Below are 24,858 nucleotides of genomic sequence, written 5' to 3' on the forward strand. Positions count from 1 at the left end.
AGTTTCACTTTGATTGTGACACTTTTATTTTGGGTAATAACTTCTTTCTATCTCTCTCCTATCATATGGGACCTTTTATTTTCTTTCACAATCTCTCTCCTCTCCAAAAATTGTCTAGGAGTCCGTGATTTTAAAAGTGTCACAACTAAATTAAAACGAATGAAGTATTTTGATTTTTATGTTTGATTATAAAATTATAATCATTATAATATTTAATTATGAACAAATATAATTAGAAGAAAATAGAATTATAACATTTAAGTTAGATAGGGTCAGAATACAAATTATGTAAATTATAAAGTTACACATGAATTATCAACTAGATAATAAATACCATTCATTTGTATTTACTTATGAATTATGATGTTCTACAACCAACTCTTTCTCCTTATTCTTACTTTCATCTTGATCCAATTAAATAGCAAAGTTTGTAAATATTTTTAAAACGTCACTATTCTTCAATTATTAAGGATCCAAACGTTTGGATTTTTCATTCTTAAGGACTTCATATTTATTTTGATCATGTAACTCACCTTTTCTTTCTTTAATTTATTTACCAAAAATTACTAGTTTTCCACTTTTTTCATTATTTTACGTTAAATGAGTCAAAAAGTATCCTTTAAAAAGCTACGAAATAAAATTACCTAAACCATTATACATAACACAATGTAGTAATTAAAAAAAAATGAATGGAGCACAATAAAGTGTCAATTCAAAGCAAAGCAAGTCAATTAATGAGTCAATACCAAAACCGTTAAAGCACGCATATTTGATGTGATTATCATAGTGCTAAAGTTAGTTAAGAGTAGTGCCATGTTAGACCATAAAATTCCATCATACTAGTACCCATTTCACTCAACTCATTATCACATCACCTAATCTAGCTGCCGCAACACCAGTCACCAACCCACCAAACTCAAAAAAGACAAAAATGAACCAGGAAAAGAAAAAAGAAAAAAGAAAAAAAAATTAGACCCCGCAGCATTTGGCTCTTTATGGTCCTATTTTTTTGGATTTATTTTCAATTTAGTTCAGCTCATTCTAATTCAGTAAATTTCAGTTCAGTAGTTTCGTTTCACAATTTTCATTCAATTCACTTTTGTTAAGAGCAAGAATATTGATAGTCTGGAGCATCGAGTCTCAGCGCAGACTTTGGTGAGTCTGGAGTGAGTCTGAAGAATAAAAAGTAGATGAAAATTAGTGGAAAATTGATGTGGCACCATCTGAAGGTTGAGTTTGGATCTGGGAGATAAACTCAGACTAAGCGCAATCAAATTCAATTCAATGAAATTCGATTCAGCTCAATCCAATCAAAAAAATAAGAACTATCTGGCCACACGTGGACTCAACAGCAAGCAATACCATCAGTATTCATTTAATTTATTTAAACCTTCATTCATTAGAAGGTCAACCCTGGTCACATTCAAGACTTGAAGTCTAACAGCCAAAGATTCGTAACTTCTTTCATTAAACAATTCCAATATTTTCCAATTCAAATCAAATCAATCTCAACTAACTATTTCTTTATTCAATCTTACGATTCAAATTTCTGCAATCCACTTCATCAAACGAAATAACGAACCATCCTTCCTTCTCCCTCACTATCACACTATCACTCACTCACTCACTCACTCTTTCTCTCTCCTCTCTTTATAATTAAACGAATTTTGATTCCAATCACTGCAATTTCACTTTAATTTTATTTTAATTTCCTTCTTGAGATCTTCACTTTACCTCCTCGAATCTTCCTACCATATTTTTCTCTCTCCTCTTCCCTACTTAACTTCTTCTCCTTTCTGTTCTCCATCCTTACTTCTTCTTCATCTTCTCTCATTAATGGCAGCAGTCTAATTTATAGCTTTCATTTCAAATATAATTCTCTTTAGTGTTTTAAGTTTCAACAATGGCGCTAGTTGTGTGTGTTTCCGGCGAAGAAAAGGCGAGAAAATCGTCGTTTCGAGCAGATTATAAGAAGCCATGGATGTTAAAAGATTACCTCGGTGGTGACGATATGAGCTCTTGCTCCTCTAATGGCTTCCGATCGTTTCCTCGCCGACAATGTTGCGCTGCTGTGATTCGTAACAACAGCCATGTTAAACAACCACAGCCGAAACGAATGTTTCTTAGAAACCGCAGCTATTCTTCTGCGCTTCGAAGAGCATCAATGGCGGTTATTAACGTCGTTAAACTTCTTCCGTTTAATTCTCCGGCGAAATCGTCGGCAAATTCCGGCGAAAGTAAGAGGTTGCTTTCTAGAAACTTCTCGAAGAAGCTATTTAGGAGAAGCTTCTTCTGGAAGAAAGAGAAAAATGATGTGGTAGATAATGTGATAGTGAAAAACAAGAAGAAAATGAAGGTTGATCATGTTGATGAGATCGAACGGTGGATATCGTCTGGTGTGGTTGGGAAGGAGAAATATCAGCCGTTGGATTTATCGAATGATACGACGATTACTATTAATGCTTCTACGAGAAGTATTAGTAATAGTGACGGTAAAAGTGATAGTAGTTGGTCTGATATTACTTTTACCTCCGATTCTAGTGAAAACGACGTCGTGGAGAGGAGAGAGAAAATTCAGGAGGTGGTTAGCAAGAGAGTTGGCGTCATAGTCGGTGGTGGTATTGAGGATTCCGTTAAACCGGTAGTTGCTAAGGTGAGAAGATGGTTTTTTTGTTTTTATTCACTACTTCTCAATACTTTCTGTTTGCGTGTTCGTTACTTTTGCATTGCTTTTCTTGCCGTTGATTTAGCTTTCTGTTTTGTCTAACATGCAATCTCTGCCGTTTATCTGCTTGGCTTTAAAGTGAGCGAAAATTATTAAAAGAAACTTTCTAATGTTAATATAAAGTAAACCTAATCACTAAATGGATTAAATTAGACACCGAAAGAAATTAACTTGGTCATTAGTGAGCTAATTCTCTTTTTAATATCGGGCGTAATATTGCCTAATTTTAATTTAAAAGTAGGCGGTCTCTTACAAGACAAAGTCTAAAGTGAATATTAGGTGATACTGAACTTAAAGGGAATTAATGAAAATTTATTTGAGTTCAGTTCAGTTCAGTTTTAAAATTTTCAATTTATTTCAGTTTAATAAAATTTATTTTATTTTTCTCTCACAGTTTTCATTCACTTCAATTCTGTTCAATTGAGACAAATTAAGTTCAAATTAGATAATTTCAGTTTAATTCAGCTTAATTCAAACAAAGTCTTAATTTGTCTGATTTGAAATGACATAAACTAAACGTAATTTGTTCAATTAAGCTGAAGTGAATTAAAATTAGGAGAAGAAACTAACCGAACTAAATTTTGTCTAAATTAATCTGAACTTCATTGAATTTTCTATAATTCAGTTCAAAACAACACGTTAATTTGAGCACTTTTTGGTCCTAATTTAAAAAATAAGATACTCCGATTACACTGAAATTAATATTGGCGGCGGGAAAAGAGGAAAATCGCATGAGTCACACGTGCGAGAGTGTATATTTGATTCTTGAGGAACTTTCTGATGTTTTTAAATAGCTAAACAAGAGGAAATCGGCACCGTTACTTCCTGCCACGTTTTACCCCTCAGCGAAATCTACGGCTGTCGGCAATCCTAAATCGCTGAACCACGGAGTTGTCGTACAACTCGAGACAGACGATTACATCTCTGGATAAAAATAAAGTTAAATTTATTCTGATCCAAATATTTTACAGTGGGCATTAATTTTAGCCTATTTAACAGTTAAAATACATTGATGTGGTGTGACCGCATTAAATAGATAATTCAAATTCAAATATACTGAGGGACATTAAATAGTTTGGTAGGTAAATATTAGTAGTTGTTTGTTTATACAACTTGTATATAGTTATTATTTTATGTCAGATATATAAATGTTACTCTAATGCATAAATTAACATATAGTATTAAAAAATGAAATCATGTATAATTAAACGAATAAAGTATTTTATTATGATGAATAAGTAGAGCGTTTTCCATCCCGTATTTCATATACCCCCATCCAATAAAATGTTAAGAAAGAAACATAATGTAAAGTGTCATAAACTCATAGTTAAATTAGAGCAACTTGTAATTATGAATCATTATATTTTAAGTGTAAATGTTTATTTGAAGACTGGTATACATGTAGGTACAAAGCTAGACATCACATAAGTAAATTCGTTAACAATGTTGGGACGAGAATTCGAACTCTGAACAATACTCTAAAATCGGGATGGTACTCCACTGAGCTACCACCACTCCCTCATAAGAAATGGACAATTAAAAGTATCTTTTTTTCACTTTTTAAATAAATAAGTTTTTTTTAGGAAAAAAAAATAAGTTTTAAGTTGAATATGTTCAGATAAATTCAAATAAGTTATGATACATTTAAACACCTCACAAAATGAATCTCAATAAGCTAAGTCATGTGAAATTAAGAAGATTCAGATAAAGAGAACACATCCTAAGTTTGCTTCCGAAATTTGACCGATGTTCTATACACTTGATCATCAATTTGATTTGATTGATGTTCAATAAGCTAATCATCAATTTGGTTACAGGAAAATATGTGGTTCAATGAGGAGGCTGAAAAGGAACAATCAAGTCCAGTTTCTGTCTTGGATTTCCCATACAACGATGAAGGAGGCTCCTCACCTTTCACCCTCAAAGCATCAAGGTTAAAAGGTATTGTATTATGATCTCTATTATATAACGCAACATATGGGACATCAAAAAATAGAAAAAGAAATAAAAGAAAAAAAATAGGGAGATAACTATCTGTTTCATTTGAATGAAAAAGGGGGGAAAGTAGGACATTTAAAGTAAAAACATCAGTTTTTGAAAAAACAAAATGTAAAGACGATTTTTCTACCTAATTAATTTTTTTTTCTACTTCACACGCTATCGCAATTCGCACACATTGCGTGCATGTAAGACTAGTCATTAATATACTCTAACATCATCCTAAAACTAAAATTACGTTCATCCTTAACTAATAAATCAAATGCTTTCAATCAACAGGAACTAATGAAAGGCTTCTGAAAAAGCTCGGGAGATTTGAATGTTTAGCAGGTTTAGAACCTGTTAATCTTGAGAGCTTAATGTCATCAACAAAGATTGAAGATCGAACACCTATGTATTCTATTCAACCTTGCTCAACACCGAGCTATATCTTGTCTAGTTCAAGCGAAGACGAAGATGAAGAAGAAGAAGAAGAAGAAGAAGAAAGCCATGAAAGCGAAGTTGAAAAACTTGCACAACACCTACTTAACATTACAAAGGCCAAACTACCATCCAAAATCAACTGCAATATTGAGCTTGAAAATGTAATACTAGATTTCTTCCTAGAAAATGTTACACAAAAGGCAAATGATACCTTATTGAAAGCTGCTGAAGATTGGATAAATGGGCATTATGACAAATTAATATTAGGGTGGGAAGTTAAGGATAAAAGGCAAGTGTACATTAAGGACATGGAAGAGGGAGGTTGGTGGCCAAGAGATACTAAATTAGAAAGGGAAGAAATTGCATCTAAGCTTGGAGATGAGGTTTTTGCACACTTATTTGAAGAACTTTTTGTTGAATTTTGCTCTTTTTAGCTAGTCTAGTAGGTCTAATACAATAGTATTAGTACTACTATGTGTGAATATTTACATAGAGGGAGGGCTTGTTATGGTAAATTAGTCTTGAATAAGATAGATAGAGATAGCTATAATAAAGTAGTTGATCGTGGTTTTATGTATGTTAGGTTCTTCCTTTTTCTTTATCTCGAGAAAAAGGGTGAAGAAATTTTGGATTTTAATAGAAAAACTTTGACCATATTTCTTGTCTAATTTTTGTGATTTTAGTGGTTGTACTTGTAGTATTATGCTACTTACATTTAGAGTTTGTGTTTCTCTTGGACTAACTTTTAGTTACTTCATTAAGTCGTATAACATGAAACATCAAGATAAAAGCTAATGCATGTAAGAATAAGCGGAGCTTAATCTGTGGAATTTTTTTCACCAGGTATAGATATAAATCTATAGTAGTAGAAATTTTAACTTGACTAAAATAATTTTTAAAAATTATTAAAAGAGACGGTCTAATTTTAATATAAAAGTAGACTTAGTAACTAAATGGATTAAACTAATCACCGAAAGAAACTAACCTAGTTACTATTGGGCTTCTTTTTAATATTGGGCTTATCATTGCCTAATTTTAATTTAAAAGTAGGCGGTCTCTTACAAAAAAAACTCAATAATTTTTGATTCTCTAATTTAAATGGGTGAAGGCACACATACTCTTCTTCAAAAGAATATCCATGTAGTTGAGATAAATGAATTTGTGTTAATGAAAATTTGATGGCATATCTTAAGAGATACTCCATCCGTTTCAAATTATAAGGCATTTCAGCTTAAAAAGTTATTTCAAAATATAAGACATTTTACAATACCAATATAAACTTAAATGCAACTTTTTTTTTTTTTTTGAGGGGAAAAGCATGAAATTACTCCATTGATAGTGAATCCATCAAAACATAAGGAGCCACCTCTCGAGGACAGTGGTTCTCCCAAATTTGCTCAACTCCAAATGGGATGAGTTTGGCTAAATTATGAGCTACAGAATTACCGTCACGTTTCACATGTGACCAAGCAACAGAGGAGTAATACATACTAGAAGAAAGAATGTTGTGCAAGACAAGATCAAGATCAGCAAGAAAAAATGCATTCTTCGAGAGCCGGTGGACAATAGTTTGACAATCAGATTCCACCAAGATATCACGCAACCCAAATCTTCGCCCAAGCCGTACAGCCATTTCTATGGCTTTTGCTTCAGATATTTCAGCACTCCAGTGGGCACGAACCCTTCGCGTGGCAGCAAACAATACATGACCAGTGGAATCGCGTGCTACAACACCTAAGCCAATCCAACCTTCTACAGCAAGAGATGCATCGACGTTAAGTTTAACAATACCCAATGGTGGAGCAGACCAAACTCGAGGGGAACTACCAACATGAGCCACCCGAGAGGGATAAATATGCTTTGCGTACTTTCCATGTTCCTCAACCCATCTTGACACACGAGTTAAAATAACCTGATGCGGTGTCTGCACATTATTAAAAACCAACTGATTTCGTGCACCCCAAATACCCCATGCAAGGAAAGCCCCCTTGATTTTAATCTCACTGGGTAAACCACGCCACCCAACTAACATATCACACATATTAGGAGCTGACGCACGCTGCCGCAATTCATCACACCCACTCTCACGCCATAAATCCAGTAGACAAGGACAATGAAAAATAGAGTGTACCTGGGACTCATCGTGGCCACATCCCCACGGGCATGAAGCGGAGGCTGCTAAGTGGCGGTGCACTAGAAGCCCCCGAACCGGAAGAGTATCCGTACATACACGCCACAAAAAGTGTCTCACTTTAGGGCTCACATCCATACACCATAGATCAACCCAAGCTTGATGGAAATTGTCAAGGTTCCCCCCTTTCCCAAGCATATAAGCTGTTTTAACTGAATAGCAAGCATCTTTAGTGTAGGCCCAGGTGAGTTCATCTTTCATACAATGCGAACTGAGTGGGATGCTGAGGATACATCTCACATCTCGAGCATTAAAGTTTGCTTCAATCACATCAAGTTTCCACTCGTTGTTTTCAAAATCAATTAGGTCGCTAACCATGACAAGCGCATCATTCCGGGCACTAGAGAGAAATCGTCCCCCTTCATCAACAATCCAAGGATCCTCCCAAATCTTCACTTGCGAGCCATTACCAATTCGCCAAACCACCCCTTCTTTAATAAGAGCTTTTGAACTCCATATGCTACTCCAAGAATAGCTACCTGAATAACCCAAAGATGACTCCAAAAAATCACAATGAGGGTAGTATTTTGCCTTCATAACTCGAGCGAAAAGAGAGTGAGGTTCTCGAATTAACCTCCAAGCTTGACGACCAAGTAGGGCATCATTAAACATTTTGAGATCTTTGAACCCCATACCCCCAAAACACTTTAAGGTACATAATGAATCCCAACTCTTCCAGTGGATCTTCCGTTGAGTCTCAGTACTACCCCACCAAAACCGTGCCATGGCCGAATGGATTTTTTGGATAACAAGGCCAGGGATTTTATAGACCCCCATCAAGTAAGTGGGAATAGCTTGAATAACTGATTTCAGTAAAGTCTCCTTTCCTGCACGTGATAATAGCTTCTCCTTCCAACCTTGGAGTTTCTTCCAAATTCTATCCAAAAGAGAATCGAAAAGAAGTTTTTTCGAACGCCCCGAAATAGAAGGGATACCAAGATATTTTTCATGACGATCAACCTGTCTCATGTTCAGAATACCAGCCAAAACTTCTCTCTGCTCAACGCTAACTCCTCTACTGAAAGAAACCTCCGATTTTTCATAGTTAATTTTCTGCCCGGATGCTAGCTCATATTTGTTGAGGATATCAACTATAACAATGCATTCCTGAGGGGAGGCTCTGGTAAAGAGTAGACTGTCATCTGCAAAGAAAAGGTGGGATATCTCCGGACCACTGCGACTTGCTTTCGCCCCATGAATCTTCCTTTCCTGCACTTTCTTCTGTATCATCTTAGAAAAAGCATCAGCAACTAAAATGAACAAATACGGTGATAAGGGGTCACCCTGACGCAGACCGCGAGTAGGGATAACATCACCACAGACACCTCCATTAATAATGAAGGAATAAGAAACAGACGAAACACAATCCATGATTAAGTTCACCCATCTACCATCAAAACCCATTGTAAGAAGAAGCTTTCTCAGGAAACCCCATTCCACCCTATCGTACGCTTTACTCATATCCAGTTTCATAGCAACAACACCTTTACGACTCCGATTTCTATTTTTCATCGAATGAAAAACCTCCAGAGCGATAAGAGCATTATCAGTGATTAGGCGACCAGGGACAAAAGCACTCTGATTCTCAGAAACAATATGTGGTAAGAAACCTTTTAATCTGATCACAAGGGCCTTCGTTACCAGTTTGTACAAAACATTGCAGAGGGCAATGGGACGAAATTCAGCAGCCTTTTTTGGGGTTTTAACTTTTGGAATCAAAGCAATGTTAGTGTTATTAACACAGCTAGGAGAGAGTGAGCCATGTAGAATATTACTAACAAATGTAAAAACATCATCACCAACAATGTGCCAGAAACGCTGATAAAAGATAGCATGCATACCATCAGGGCCTGGGGCTTTACAAGGGTGCATCTGTTGTAAAGCGCTATAGATCTCCTCCTTTGTATACGGCTGTCTGAGAATCTGGTTATAATCATCAGTGATCACTGGGTCAATCAAACTCAATACCTCATCCAGACTACTCTCCAAGGGGTTCGAAGACTCGAAAATCGAGCTAAAGTAATCAGTGAAAATGCGTTCAATATCCTCACCATCTTCGCGCCAAATCCCCTGCTCATCAAACAAACCATGCACATAATTCCTCTTCTTCCTCTGAGAAGCTTTGTGATGAAAGTAGGATGTATTTCGATCACCATCCCTAACCTCAGCCACTCTAGACCGCAAGTACCAGTAAGCTTCGTGCTTGGCGTGAAGATCATCTAATTTTGCTTCCAACTCCATTCGAGACCGACAATTATCATCAGATATGGCTTGATTCTGTATTTCGCTCAACTTCTTCTCCACCTCCGCTATCTGTTTCCCAAGCTTCTCAAACTTCTCACCACTCCATGTCACAAGACTCTGCGCCATATGAGTGATACGCTCGGTCATGTGAGCACCCGGCAGATTCACCCATGCTGACTTAACAACATCTTCACAGCTTGCATCAAGAAGCCAGGTCGTTTCAAAGAAATACCTGCGTTTTTTGCTTTTGGGCCGACGATAGCGGATAGGCCTGAGAATAATGGCCGAATGATCAGACTTATAGCGTAGGGAGTGATCCACAACCATTCCCGGGTAGAGATCAAACCAAGATGAAGTGCCAATGTATCGGTCCAACCTCTCACGGATACAAGTCGATGTAGAATTGCCACGTTCCCAAGTATACCAAAGACCTGCATAGCCAAGATCACGGAGAGCCATATCGTTCATCAAATCTCTAAAACCATCCATCTCCTTCCGTACTCTATTAGCCCCACCCTCTTTCTCATCGTAACTCAGAATTTCGTTAAAATCACCTCCAATAAGAATCGGTAATGTTGTGTTTTCGCACAAATGACGGATAAGAGTCCAAGTTCGATGTTTTTCTTCTTCCTTAGCCCAACCATAAATGCCCACAAAACGCCATCTTTTCCCCCCATCATCTATATCACCACAAATATGGTGCTGTGAATAAGAGACAAGAGAAAACAAAACATCCTCCTTCCAGTACAAACATAAACCTCCAGCTCGACCTCTACTAGCTACACCAAAAGCATTAGAGAAACCAAAACGACTCTTTAAATATTCAATTTCCGATTTATTAATCATAGTTTCAGATAAGAAAATAATAGCCGGGGCATACAAATTACTCCATCGACGGAGTTGACGAACTGACCAAGGGTTGCCCATCCCTCGGCAGTTCCAACATAAAATATTCATAATGCTAGGCGGGATTGGTCAACACCAATCTCCGCCAAAAAAATGGGAGAAGAAACATTTGATGTGCTCTGCTTGAGTCGCTTCGTAGCTGCATCAGAGGCTTCAAAAACCATACCATCACTCTCCAGTTGTCTTTTAGTACCAGTCAAAAGAGGGTCTATCTCCATCTGCTGTAAGGTGCCTTTGTCCTCCATTGTACCCCTAGCTAACCTTTTCCAGGAGTGGGACCTGTTAGCTTTTTTCCCTTTCGCACTTGTAAAAACAAACTGGTCACTGACAAGATCAATAGTTTGCTGGTCACACGTGGTCACAGATGACTTGGGTGCATGGACCCCATCAGAGCTTGTCGGCACATGAACCGACACAAAATCAGGTACATTATTAATTGTGACATCATTAAATGATGTCATGGAAGAAAGTTGGTGGTCTTCTGCAACATGCACATTATTCAAAGCATTGATGGGGGGAGTTATTACCACAGTAGGGAACAAGCTTCTATCATTATAATCATTTGCACAGTCCCCCCCACTTATTAAAGGGTGCCCAGTCCCCATTTTAGTCTCTTTCTTCGAACACAAATTGGAATCAAATAAAACCTTCTTGCAGTTTTTGAATTTAGCTTCCTCTTCAACCTCCTTTGTTCTCCCTTTTCTAGGAGTAGCTTTTAAACCCAGGTGCCATCCCAGTCGCTCACACCTCTCTTCCTCATTCACCAACTGGCAATCTTTTTCAGAGTGCCCCATTATTCCACAAGCAAGGCAAAAATAAGGTAACCTCTCATAAGCAAAATCAATCTGTATTTCATGTCCCTTCCTGTCTTTAATTTTCCTGAAACGTCGCAATGGCTTCCTAGTATCAAGCATAACTTTCACCCGTCGGTAACGTCCAAAACCTAGGACATCCTCTTCCATCTCAATGATCTCGCCCATATTCCCAATTAAGGCCTTGATTACTTCATTCGATCTCATGTTAAAGGGCAAATTTTTCAACCGAATCCAGAAAGGGGATTGATATATAGTTACCTGGTCTGGTGGCTCGTCTCCATCAGCTTCCTTGAGAAGGACCAGCATATTGTCAAAGCACCAGGGTCTTCCATCAAGAACCTTCAACATATCTCTCCAATGAAAAAATTGAAAGGCAAACAAATTTGGGCGAAGAACTCGGATCACAACACCATGTGTCGGTGCCCAGACGGTGGTTATAGTGCGTCTGAAAGCATCGACATTGAAAGAGCGTTCGGTTAAGATACGCCCTAATAGTAACAAAGAAATTTTATTGTTTGGGTTAGGGTTTATTATTTCGACATCGAGGACATCTGATTCTTCAGTGTCGATGCGTAATCGGGATACAATATCTGAGATCTCCTCAGCCATGAAGAGCGGCAGAGGAGGCGGCCGCCGCAACGGAGGGTGACCCGAAGGTAGGGCAGTCTTTCAGGGAAGAGAGGAGGGCTTTATTCTATCAAGATAAGATTATAGGTTACTTTGTATTATCAATATAAAATCTAATGTCAATTCTTATTACCTATGCAAATCAAACTAAAACTAACTAAATTCTTATTATGTATAAAAGTTATTTACATGCTTTATAATTTAAAACGAAAAAAGTAATTATATATTTCGAGTATATATAATTGCATAAAACCTGAGACATCACTCGAGCTAAAAAGCAGTTGTCTTGCACTAATAACTTTTCTTTCTTGCATATCTACTACTTCCTCCATTTCATAATACTCGCTACACTTTTCATTGCGAGAAGTTTCACATTACTTACTACACTTTTTTTTTGGGCAATAAACTCTCTCTCTCTTCTCACATGGATCCCTTTTTTTTACTTTCTAGTTTCTACTTTTTTTTCTCCAAAAATTACCTAGGAGTCCATGAATTGAAAACTGTAGCGAGTAATATGAAAGGAGAGAAGTATATTAGGAAGCAAGAAATGAGTTCAGGGCCCAACTTGCCAATAGGCCAATGTGAAAGTAGGCCGAACAAGACGATCAAATCACTAGTCAGGACCTGGCTCATTTGCGATTTGCCACATAAATATTTGTTGTCATATCACATATGCGCTCTTTTCTAACGGAAAGAAATAATCAACGGCTAAAATTAAAACCTCATACAATCCCAAAATCAACCTTCACCAGCAGAAAAATTAAAAACCCCCAAATTAATTTGAAACCAAATAAAAACCCTAATAAATCCTCGCTACCTTTTTCTCTCTCCTAGTACTGTAAATCTCAATCAATCTTGTCATTTCTCTTTCTCTCTCAATTATCTTGGCGTATTTGATTGCTGAATCCAATGATTGGGACTAAGCGCCGAAGTGTTTCATTGAGTTCAAATGCCGACGATAATCCTGTAAGTTTACTCTCTTTTTTTTGGGTTTTTTTAGTTGAAAAATTGCAGCTTTTATCACATTTTGATATATGTGTGATTTGGTTTTAGTTTATAGTACTGTTTAGTTGTATACCCAGGTTTAATTTTTTAAAGTTTTCGTGGGACAATTTTCTGGGCATTTTTTAATATATTGGGATTTATGGGAGCTGGAATTAGTGTAATTGGTTTGGTATCTGGGTTTCTTTAATTATAAAGTAAAATGAAAAAAAGAAAAACAGAAAAAGTGTATGTAAAGTAGCTTGATGGAATGAGTGGATTTTTTTCACTTGATGTTTGGTTTTTATTTTTTTTGTTGGGTGCAATATAGGGTTGAAGTTTGTAAATGTAGTTCAAATGTAAAATTATGTTCTTTAATTGTATTGGGTTGAGGAAAGATGGTGTTAAGATGTTAAGTGGGTGTGTGCAGTGAGCTGGATGGTGTGACTTATTCCAAGTAGTAGAGCGAATTCGGAGTTTGAACTGAGAAATTGAGTGAATTAGGTGTTAGTTTTGACCTGTTAATGTAGTTGCAACCGTTTTCGTAAGCGTTAGAATTAGTGGAATATCTAGATCTGTTCCTGAAGACTGTTCCTATGGAGAACTGGAATGCAACTCCTTTTTTAAGGGTTCAAGCTGCTGCAAGCGAACCGGACAATTGGACGTTAGAAAATTTTGATTGATCTTGCTTGACCTGTAGTTTATTCCGGGTTCACCCCTAAAATACTGGTCAATAATTGTTGCTTGATCGGCTGAAGCATAATTCATATTCTTGAGCAAGATCATCATGTCTTTTGAGCAAGAGTGCTGCATCATATTACTCTTTGAGATATGCATTCAGTTATGCATGAAGTTGAAGTTGATCATAGAGTTTGCATGTGCTGCGATCCATTTTTTATGTGTTGGGTTTGTATGATAGAAGGCTCATACAACTTATCTTATATATCATGTAAAATGAAAAAATTGCCAGCATCAATGTTTTTTTTGGGGGTCAAAATTCCTATTCTTCTCCCTCCTTTCCACCCACTAGACTGCCATGACTTTACATGGATTATCTTTACCTGTTAAATTGATCAAATTTGAATTGGGACCAATTAAGAAAGGCTATCCCCAAACTATTCACAAATAAATCAAATTTATGGTGACAACAGTTACTAAAAGGAATAGGCTAAACAAGAGTCCTTCCTTTTAATCTTATACTACCTCTGTATTTTTTTAGTTGCACCATTTGCTTTTTCACATTTGCCGAGACGATTCTTTGAACGTTAATATCTCTTATTGGGTGCAAGTAAAAAATATAAAAATTTGATATTTGGAATCCTCGCATTGAGACGAATCTAACAAGACCCCACTTGACTATGTTTTTTCTTATATAATAATGCGAGATAACTTAACAAAGTTGATTGATGAATAGTGCCACCAAACCAAATGGTGCAACTAAAAAAGTACGGAGGTAGTAGTTTTGTTTCATGTAGGTTTTTTTTTTCCGGATTACTCTTCAAGTCATTTATACTTTGACTTTAATGCCTTGACTGTGACAAACTCATCTTTTGAGGGATTGTTGATGAAAGTTGTGTTTAATCTAACAGGATATGTTCTATATGAATATCTAGGTTAGTAGATTAGGATAAGCTGCAATGGGATTATTCAAGAAAACATATATATTAGTGGAGATAAATTGCCTTAGACATTTAGTGAAGGAAGAACCTTGGATGCCGTAGCTTCATGGTAAACGATGAGACACACTGGCTTGCTACAGATAATGACACAGATCGCAGTTAATGCGAATTGAATTTATTGTTAAAATTCACATTAATGGATTTTTGAACCTGAAAGTAGCGGTTTCCAAGTTTAAGAAGTATTCTTTCAACATAAATACATAATATGACCAAACCTATCATATGATGCGATGCCTCGATCTATTATTAATCTAAATAAACACTAACTGATGTACATAACCCAACTTGGAATCCCATGTCACATTCTTCTCTCTTCTTTGATGTGTACATATTTTTTTCTGTAGCAATGCATGTTTTCCCTTTCTCTTTTTTTGATCAAGTCTAGAAAGTATCAAACATAATGGGAAAAAGAACATATTAATGCGGCGAGTCACCGCAATGTAATGGACAAATCGGCAAGAAGGATGTAAATCATTATCGTGGCGTTATGCCACTGCGAAATGGCATTTTCAAAATCGATTATGTAACGAACCGCCGAATTTTGATACTATGCATTTAATCGACCATTGATGTGGAATTGTGCAGAAAATTCATCATCATTGCTTCTGATATTGGGGGTATTGCCTTTTTGTTTGGCGTGGTGAATCTCGTGTATGCAGCACTGGATTGTGATCTACTTTTCAAGCGTATGGCATAGAGGAATTTTTTTATTTCAGCTTGGAGGATCAATTCTCTTAGTGAAAATCGTTTTAGGCTGGATAAGGAAGAAGTGAAGGATTAAAGTTGTTATAGAAGATTTAATTTCTTTACTTACTTTTAAGTTTAGTAGTAGGTTCCAAGTACCAACATTTGAATATTTGATCCCTGGTTATTACTTGCATAGTCAAACTAGATCCTCTTCTCAAACCTGATTCATAAGCTAATGTCTAGACTTCGAGGTGTATTGCGATGAATGTTTTTATGGTAGCTCGTTTGTCTCATAAGATGGAAAAAATTAATGAAATTTATTGGAGTTCCACCAAGAAGGTTACAGATGTCCGTTAATCCTTTGTGTTGCAGTTGCTGCATCATAAAACATGTATTTACACTATGTTTCTTCATGCAGTTTCAAAGTAAAAAAGTCGTAGCAGAAGCTCCTATAGGCAGTCAGGCAACAGCCGTATTGCCATCACCTGAAGTTGAAACAGCGGCAACACCGTCGTTGGATCGGCGTAAAGCTGCTCGACAACATGTGAGGGCTTTAAATACTGAATTCGCAAGGTCCATCTTCTTTCTAATGCAGTTGTTTAATTTATGCATTAATGTTTGAGTTATATTGCATATTCTGTGATCACTAATCTGCCAACGACTTTGTTCTGTACTCTATAATAAGCTGTATCACTTAATACTATCGACAGTTGGGTGCAATCTCAGTTGCGGGATCATCCGGACGAACTTTGGGAAGATGGCGTAAGGGATTACCTAGCTCAGACTTCGGACATACTGGTACGATGTTGTGCCTATTTGGATTAAAATCCACATAGAACTTTTTTTTTTAATACATGATGGACTGAATTACAGATTTGTATTATTAATGATCCTTATATTAGATTAGTATTTGGTAATTTAAGTCCGCTTGTAACAAAAGGGTGAAATCAAATATCTTCGGCCAGACTCAAGTATTTTGTGCTATCAGATCCATGTATTCGACATGCTTTCCTTTTATAAAGGGTGGGGTATTTGGCGGTTGTTTTATCTGGGTTGGGTTTCTCTTTGTAGTATCTGTTAGCTACCCACATGCTTTCTCTTTTCTACCTTCCCTCTTCAATAGAACATAGCAGAGGGGCAGAGAAGAATTTTATGGAAAAAGGGAGATGAGACAAAATGACCAAATAGAAGATTAGAGGAGAAAATTTGTTTAATATTGAGCCAGTTCTGAGTGCTGACCCAACTATGTTACAAATTGCCTGTCAAACTTATCTTTCTTGTACACCATTCGCTTGAGCTTTTTGCTTGAGGAAGCTATATTCCTTTTTTTTATTCTTGTCCTTCTTACATGATTAATATAGCTTATATTTCCTCTATCTTTTGTCAAAGGACTAGTTATCCTCACTTCCCCTATTTTATTTGCACTTTGCTTAATTTACAAAAAGGGAGGGTGGGAGGCGTGGAGCTGGACCTGAACATGAAAAAATGGAGATACCTAACGTAGGCCTAAAAACCAAATAATAATAAAGTGTAAGTGTGTTGCATGCGCAAAAAACAGAAAAGCCATTATGAACAACCCCTAAATGTGGAGGGTGATTGTTATACTTTGTGGCTAGCAGATTTAGAAATATAGATGTGGCAATCGGGGGACTTTTTACTCAATTGGTGAAAATTAATAAGGGTTGTTGAAAATATTAAAGAAGAAACTTCCAACGACAAAATTGGTCGATCAAGAGCTCTGTTGTGGTGTCATCATATGCACCTTTTGTGTCGGAGTGTTCTAGAAGGTGCAGGCACGAATTCACCAACTTACCAAATTCGGTAATAAGTTGGAGGGATCACCTTAGTTAGAAGTTGTCTCATGGCCTTCCGTATAGTTTCAATTTTTGTTTATCTTCTTTTATTTCTCGATTGGCTGCAAAGTTTCGGTTGCTCACGTTTAAATTTTTTTCTCTCAATTAAACTATAGATATGGGCGAGGGGCAAGGCGAGTCACCTTAGTTAGAAGTTCTCTCGTGACCTTCCAATTAGCTTCAGCTCTTTCTGTGATTTCTCACAAAACTTCACAGGTCCCGTTTCTAACTTTTGATTTTACTTGACTATAAGTCAAAGTATAGATATAGTGGAGGACGCGAGCCTGGGATGCATGTTTAGTATATAGAGGGCGAGCAAGCTACAAGCTAGTACTCCTTTGTTATCAATCTGAAAAGCAGTGAGCTCCATCGCAAAAGCTTTGCTTTTTACTCCTGGTGTCCTAAATTCTCTTAGGCAACTTTGATAACCAGAATAATAATCTATTCTATCAAATGGCCTTGTAGTGTTATTTATTCTATGTGTTATATTAATGATGAGATTTGTTAATTTTCTTTGTTACTTACACTTTTCAGGTTACTTAATGTTTAGTAATTAATTAGAGCAAAAAATTAATGCAAAAAAAATACAAAATTGAATCATACATAACCATTTGAAATGATTTTTGTGCGAAATTGTGATTCTTTTGTACAATTTGTGTCTTTCTTGTAAAATATGTGCCATGATGAAAATAATCAACCTCAATTAACCGAAACTGAGTCTAATTAATGAAAATTTTCAACAGATTACATCACAAATGTCATGACATTGAAAATGAAATAAATAAATTTCCTGGTTACCAAATATAAAGCCAAAACATTTTGGGGTTCCAATACGAATTTCCTTTGTTATTTTTGTAACTACTAGATTGTGATCTTATGCTTGATGAATATACTACTATATGATATCTAATCATGAAAGTAAAATAATTGAAGTATCGAATGCGACTAATTACAGTTGCCTTCTCTGGTTCTATAAGACTTTCTAATTATTAGTGCTATTAATGTAAAATCTAGTGTTTCTAGTGTTAATTACTTATTAGGCTCTTATTTACCAATATTGTTATTCATGAAACAAATTTCGACAATATATAAATAATACTTCCTCTGCTTCTTTTTACTCGCTACACTTTCCATTATGGGAAGTTTCACATTACTTGCTACACTTCTTTTTTGGGCAATAAACTCTCTCTATCTCTCTCCTCCCACATGGGTCCCTTTTCTTTTTACTCTCTACCTCTCTCTTCTCCAAAAATTGCCTAGGAGTCCGTGAAATGAGAAGTGTAGCGAGTAAAAAGAAACGGAGGAAGTAGAAATTATCATTGCTTATATTTTTCTTTTCAAATGTAGCTGACCAATTTGTAAATCATTCGCTCATTATTATAATTTACAAAGCCTTAGTTGGATGATAGGAGATATCTATACTTTCCAATATCTCAATTTGACTGTCTAAACATATTGTAAGGGATTCAAGATGAATTTAAAAGCAAAGTGCCCACCTCTATATTCTATCAATTTGGTTAATTAGCCTTATATTAATATGGGTACAAATGGGAGAAAGTGAAAAAAGAGGAAAAATCTGCTGAGGTTGGTATGTGTAGTGCAAATGCCAATTCCAGCAATTTGGGATAATTCTGGCTCATACTTTCTCTGAAATAAATGCAACACTTTTCTCAAAAAGCTCTCTCATGAAATAGAGAAGTTTTACATTTATTTCACAATAGATGAAGTATGACACTGGAGTTACTTTAGCTTATCTATTGGCTAGTTGAGGTGTTTCATTTGCCAATGTGTTAGCGACCCCGTATTCTTACCAATTTTTAAATTGGCTGGCAACTTGGGGAAAAGGGGGTGAGGGGTATAATTTAGTATACGAATTTGTGGTTTGATCTGAACTACTCCCTCCGTTTCCTAAAGATCTTCCTTGAACTGTTCCTACAGATACCAAAGAGGATCCATTTGTGTGGGGTGGGTAAAGTAGGAGAGAGAAAGGGGTTAAGATAAATAAACAAATAAAAATGTGTTAAAGTAGGAGAGAAAACGGGAGTAAAATTGAATTAATGATGTAATGGTGGACCATATGATAGGGACATGAGAGGGTAAAAAGGGGAAAAAAATTCCGAATAAGGAATAAAGTAAAAGAGGGAAAATCTTTTGGAAACGCACTTAAACGGAAAGAGGGAAGATCTTTAGGAAACGGATGGAGTATCTCGTATATTCTGTTATATGTTTACGCCTTTCAAAAGAGGCTTGGTATTAAAGCAAATAATCTCTCAGATACTTTACAATTTACTATAGTGGATGGTTGCCATTATGTTGTTCTTATTGGCTGCATGTCACAATATTAGCCTAATCAAGTTTTAAGGCTAAACTAATTCTTGTTGTGCAATTGGCACAGTTCAATTTTACTTCTAGAAAATCTCTGATAGTTCTTTTCTCTTGGTCAAGAGGGTGATGTGAACGTAGTATAATTGCTTATATGCTCATGCGCCAGCATTACCTTGTTCTAAAGATTTGGTTTTAATTTAGTGAATGGATGATAACTGTTCTTTAAAAAAAAAAATTGATTCAGCTGTTTGTTTAAATCATGTCAAGTGAAACACTTATGGAGCATATTGAATATGTTTTGCTAGTCAACTTTCTAGTAGAGTATGCTTCATTGTTTATATCAAAAATTTTGAAACTACATGTTCTCGCTTTGTGATTGTTATTGTTGCTTTTGATAATTTTTTTCTCTAGTCTTTTGCATTCAATAAATGGCTATTTTTTGGTCTAGTTTAAAATGGTCACTAACAACAGTATCGATTACTCTGTCTGAAACAGGGGAAATTTACTGATGTTGTTAACTGGCTAAAAGCAAATGCTGGTAATGAAGGTAGTATGTCTAGTTTTGGAATCCAGAGCACTGAGAAGAAAAATTCACCACAAACGAACAACAAGGAAATGAAATCTGTCTCGGGGACATTTAAATTTGGTATGCCCGGTGCGAATGCAATCCCCATACCTTCATTGAACTCTGGAGCTTCCAGCACCCAAGCCTCAGTTCCTAGCTCAACTACAAACTCAGCTCCTTCGTGGAGCTTTGGATTATCTGCCAGTACTCCAGCTCTTTCACAAAGTGCAAGCACTGCTCCTGCTAGTTCTTGGAGCAGTGGAGTGGCGTTCGATTCTAAATCATTGTCACAAGCCAAAACGGTTAGCTTTTCGACTTCACCTAAATTTGGAGTATCATCCAATAATCAAGCAGCCTCATCGACCCCCACTGCTAGCTTTATGAGTTCTACAAGTTCTGGAACATTCTCTAACAGTCAAATTCCATCATTTGGTGCGTGGAACGCTGGAACTTCCTCAAACAGTCAATCAGCTTTTTCATTAGGTAGGATTTTTTTTTTGCATGAACAAAAGCATCTGAGATATCTATCAGAACATAATATCATTTTGTTCTCGAGATAGTCCTGAAGAATTTCACTCAGGAATTGATGTTTCATTGGATGTGCACATTATTGTTCTTTCTGCTGATAATTGATATGTATGTTCTTTCTTTTATACTTATAGGGAATCAAAAACCGGCCATTTTACATGATAGTGCTAAAGAGGGTGCTGATGAAGGTATGATATGCATCTTCTTTTCAGTATGACATGAAAAATAATAATGGAGGGGATAGATTGAGATGGGAGGATTATTGGAATGTAGCACCGTTCTCCCCCCCCCCCCCCCCCTTTTCTTCTTATGTGCTTGAGTTTGGGGGACAAAGCAAAATGACGGTGCTGATTTATTGATCTTCAAGGAAAATCCAGTTGTTCCTCCTCAGCCTTAGAAGCTCTTTTGAAGTGTGGAGTTCTCCATATGTTTCCAACTTGAACTTAATGTCTATACTATACTATCTTAGCTTTATTGATCTTCAAGGAAAAAAAACTTTGATGTGGCCTTTCTTATGAAAAGGAATAATAGAATATACTAAGCGTGGTCCATGGCAATCCAATGGTTTTGCTTTAGCATTGTGTTTCATGCCATCTCTTTTGGGTGCATCTCCTTTGAGCTTGATCAAAAATCAATGTGCTTCTCCTGAGCGTATACTTGTTAATCATTATTTTTACAATTGTTTCTCACCTCATATCATCTGAGTTTCTCTTATAACTAAACACGCCAGAGAAGGATGAAATGATTTGCTCAATGTTGTGTGATACGATATTTGATTTGATATGTGGTAAGAGATCATGTAAAACGCAACCTCTGGTGAATCAGGCATGACTGCGTGCAAAACACGTATATGAACAAAACCATGCGAAGTATTATGTATCAGGACTCAGGAACATTATATACAAATATACAGATTGGCTGGGTTGGGTTATGAGCAAGTATAACTTAACGCTGCATTGGTAGTTGTTGTACTTCGTAAGTTGCTGGGTTCTTTACATTGGAAATCCAGATGACATTTACAGGTTGTTGGAATACAGGGAGGTAAGGGAGAGGAGGGACATGCTGTTTTTTGACATGCTATTTTGTTCCTCTTACTGTATGTTTGGTGTAATCATGAAAAATTGGTGGACTTATGTTCCAGCATTCTGTCTATAGTTACTCTGTTTCTAGTTAAAATTTGATCTCTTTCCATGTTTCCTCTTCTGTGTACTTTTGTGGAATGTCTTTGTAGTCTGCTATGTTTTGGATTTTTATCTAGAGAATAATATAACTTCAAAGTTCAAATGTATGTTTACCAAAAAAAGAAAAAAGTTCAAATGTAAAATTTTCATTATTGGATATTTGAATTCCTGTTTTATCTGATTATTCTGTTGAAATTTCATTTAGGTGTACATGCATATCTTTTGTGACTGTTGCTTATAAATCTGCAGACAATGAGCCTGAGCAGCCTAGCAGCCCATCTGTGAAAAGTTCTGAAGAGAAGGGTATTGCTGTGGTGCATGAAACCAAGTGCAAGCTCTATGTTAAGGTACTGTCTGAAAGAAAAGCTTCCCCTGTAATTCTCCTCTTTTGAATGCCTATTATACGCTATTCATCTTAGTTTTGACATATCATCCACATAATTCCTCGAGGGGATTGAGAAGTGGGTTGTAGCGTCGCACATTTTCAAATTAGAAACTAGTATTTGGGGCCGGGTTGGTACTGTTTTCCGAACTTGATATGCATTTTTTTCCATTCCCATGAAAATATATTGAGGAGCACTCAGCATTTGAAAGGTACAAATATAATAATGTGGGCACTTAAAGCATAATTAAAAGTTGATTGAGATGGTAATTGTGTGATTTGTAATAGTAAGAGGTCACGGGTTCAAATCTTGTTGCAAGCTAATTTTACTTTTGTTAATTGACATGACTTGTGTACACATTGGAGAATTCTAGTGGCGTAACAGAGGTGCCACGTGGCTTGTATACATTGTCACGCACGCCTTTTAATATATTTGTATAGATTCAATATACCTGGTGATGTGAATTTGGTACTTGATTGTCACAAGTCACGTGTTTGCAGGATTATTGCTATACTCATTTATACAAGTTGTCAATGTTTTATTACCTAAAGAGTCGATAGAAAAATGATGTTTTATCACCAGAATTTAGGACAGAGAATTGGCTTATGCGTCACAAAGATAGGTTGAGGAGCATATTACTTAATGGAGACTTTAGTTACGCTTTCATTTTATGGGATGTGTTTGGTTTGCTATTTGCACTTATATTAAGGATTGCTTCTTTTCCTATTGATCAGTCAACTGATCCAGCTGATAAAGAGCCCTGGAAAGATAAAGGTACAGGCCAACTCTTCATCAAACGTGAGGAAGGTGCCAGAAAGGGTACCAAGGAATCTAAGCCAAGGATACTTGTTCGTAATGATGTATGTTTCTTATACTTCCCTTTTTGTTCCCAATCATTGAAAGTTTACTGTTTATATGTTTTTTGGGTTAAGCTGCCAATCTACTCTATCTGACTATGATTTATATTGGCGAGTGTAGGTCGGAAGAATAATGCTTAACGCTTCACTCTACTCAGGCATCAAGACAAATTTGCAGAAAAATGCTATCGTGACCATATTCCATACTTCGGTATTGTACATTGATTTTACCTTTTGTATATCTGTTTCCTCGTGGTATTAGTACTGGCTGTTGCACTGCTTCTTAGGTGTCGCTCTAAATAAAGAACACAAAACTAAATGTAGTGACTTCTGAGCTTCCTGTAAGCATGGGTTGTTAAACACATCTCTTTCATATTCAGCTTTTGCATAATCTTCCCTTTTTAGTTTTACCCTTCAATTTTTCCCAACATCTTCTGACATTAATTGAAATTGTTAGATTCCAGTTCTTTGTTAAGAGAAAAGCTAGATATGTAAATGTGAATATTTGGGGGCATTTATGTAACTTCAATTGAAGTGCAGCCTGCCACTCCCTTATTTCACATTTAGATATCTATAGTTTTTCTTTGGTAATATGCATAGCCTTTCTTGGCATCCTTCACGTTTCTTGGCATAGTGTTTCTCCTCTTGATAGTTCATGTTACATTCTCACATGCCATTTTGAGATTGCCTTTTTGTTTTGTTACAAACAATTGATTTCCTTTTTTGCAGGATGATAGTGGAGCAAATGACAAAGCAGTTGCTCGTACCTTTCTAATAAGAGTTAAGAACGAGGAGGAAAGAAATAAACTGGCAGACACTATACGTGAACATGCACCACCTGCTTAAGAACCGAATATAAGCTTTTGGTTGTGATTGTTGTTTCATAGTTCTTTCGGTGGCCCGAGCTGGATTTTTTTCTTCCAGCTGTTATTTTTATTCTGCTGCAATTTTGGGAAGGCGAGCTTGCAGGAGAATGAGTACAAACAAACCCCGTTGCGCCAATATTGGGGTTAAGATATCCTCCACTGATACAGGAGTTGATACACAGGAACGAGCAGGGAGGCATGTATCATAAACAAAAGTGAAGGTAAGAAAAAATGTTCCTCTGCTCCTTTTATTGGTGATTGTATGATACTATTTTGTTAGAATGTTTTATTTTCTGGTTTAGGCTACATATCTGTAACTCGAAGGCGATGTTCAATTCTTGTGCAAAGTAATTAAATGCCGAATGTTCCTTTTTTACCTCTCTATCTCATGGAGTATTATTTCTCATAGTTGATCAATCGAATGTGGTTACCACATCTGAGAATGGTTGCTGGTGTACACTTTCCATTACTTGCTTGTTCGGAATCTAGTTGTCAACTTGTCACATAAGTATCAATTGCTCAAATGGAGGAAGTTTCGATATGGTAAAATAAGTAAATAACTTCTCATGGAATATAAATTCCTATATTCAACCAAACAACTACTCTACTTAATACGTGGTAGAATAAGATTTCCAATGAATATGGTTGCTCCACGACCACGATAGTTTATGTAACTATTGATTTCGAGCAGAGGGAGTATCATATTCTCTTTGTATGTCGTCTCTTTCAATCGGCTTCTGTTAGTGGGATTCACAAGCGTTCGCCGTCATATAATTGGCATCGCAGAATTGAGAATTGAATCTTGCTAATCGAACTCCTCAAAATTGGCTATGTTGGTTCAGAAAGCTGATGCTGTAGACCTACTGATATTAGACATCAATGTGGATTTTTTTTACCTATTAGTGTATTTACTATAACTCACAATTGTAAGTTGGTAGTTGTAAGTTGTAACTACCAACTGTACCCACCTAGTAAATTGAATAGTATAGAGGTATTTCTATGATTGTTATAATAAATATGACCA

General features: G+C 36.3%; 2 protein-coding genes across 2 annotated transcripts; both read left to right on the plus strand.

The window, feature by feature from the left end:
- The first annotated feature begins 1,411 nt into the window (after positions 1-1,411).
- On the plus strand, positions 1,412-5,871 carry LOC104892352 (hypothetical protein). The gene is made up of 3 exons (XM_010678255.4): positions 1,412-2,653; positions 4,543-4,666; positions 5,003-5,871. Exons 1-3 carry the CDS (start codon positions 1,904-1,906, stop codon positions 5,578-5,580), a joined length of 1,452 nt encoding a protein of 483 aa, XP_010676557.2. The 5' UTR covers positions 1,412-1,903; the 3' UTR covers positions 5,581-5,871.
- A 6,749-nt stretch (positions 5,872-12,620) lies between these two features.
- Positions 12,621-24,210, plus strand: LOC104892353 (hypothetical protein). Its single transcript, XM_010678256.3, has 9 exons — positions 12,621-12,895; positions 15,695-15,849; positions 15,987-16,074; positions 19,950-20,502; positions 20,682-20,735; positions 21,978-22,075; positions 22,846-22,971; positions 23,090-23,179; positions 23,698-24,210. Exons 1-9 carry the CDS (start codon positions 12,839-12,841, stop codon positions 23,812-23,814), a joined length of 1,338 nt encoding a protein of 445 aa, XP_010676558.2. The 5' UTR covers positions 12,621-12,838; the 3' UTR covers positions 23,815-24,210.
- Positions 24,211-24,858: the final 648 nt, after the last annotated feature.

This window comes from Beta vulgaris, chromosome 5 (assembly GCF_026745355.1).
Source record: "Beta vulgaris subsp. vulgaris cultivar EL10 chromosome 5, EL10.2, whole genome shotgun sequence".
NCBI classification, from domain to species: Eukaryota; Viridiplantae; Streptophyta; class Magnoliopsida; order Caryophyllales; family Amaranthaceae; genus Beta; species Beta vulgaris.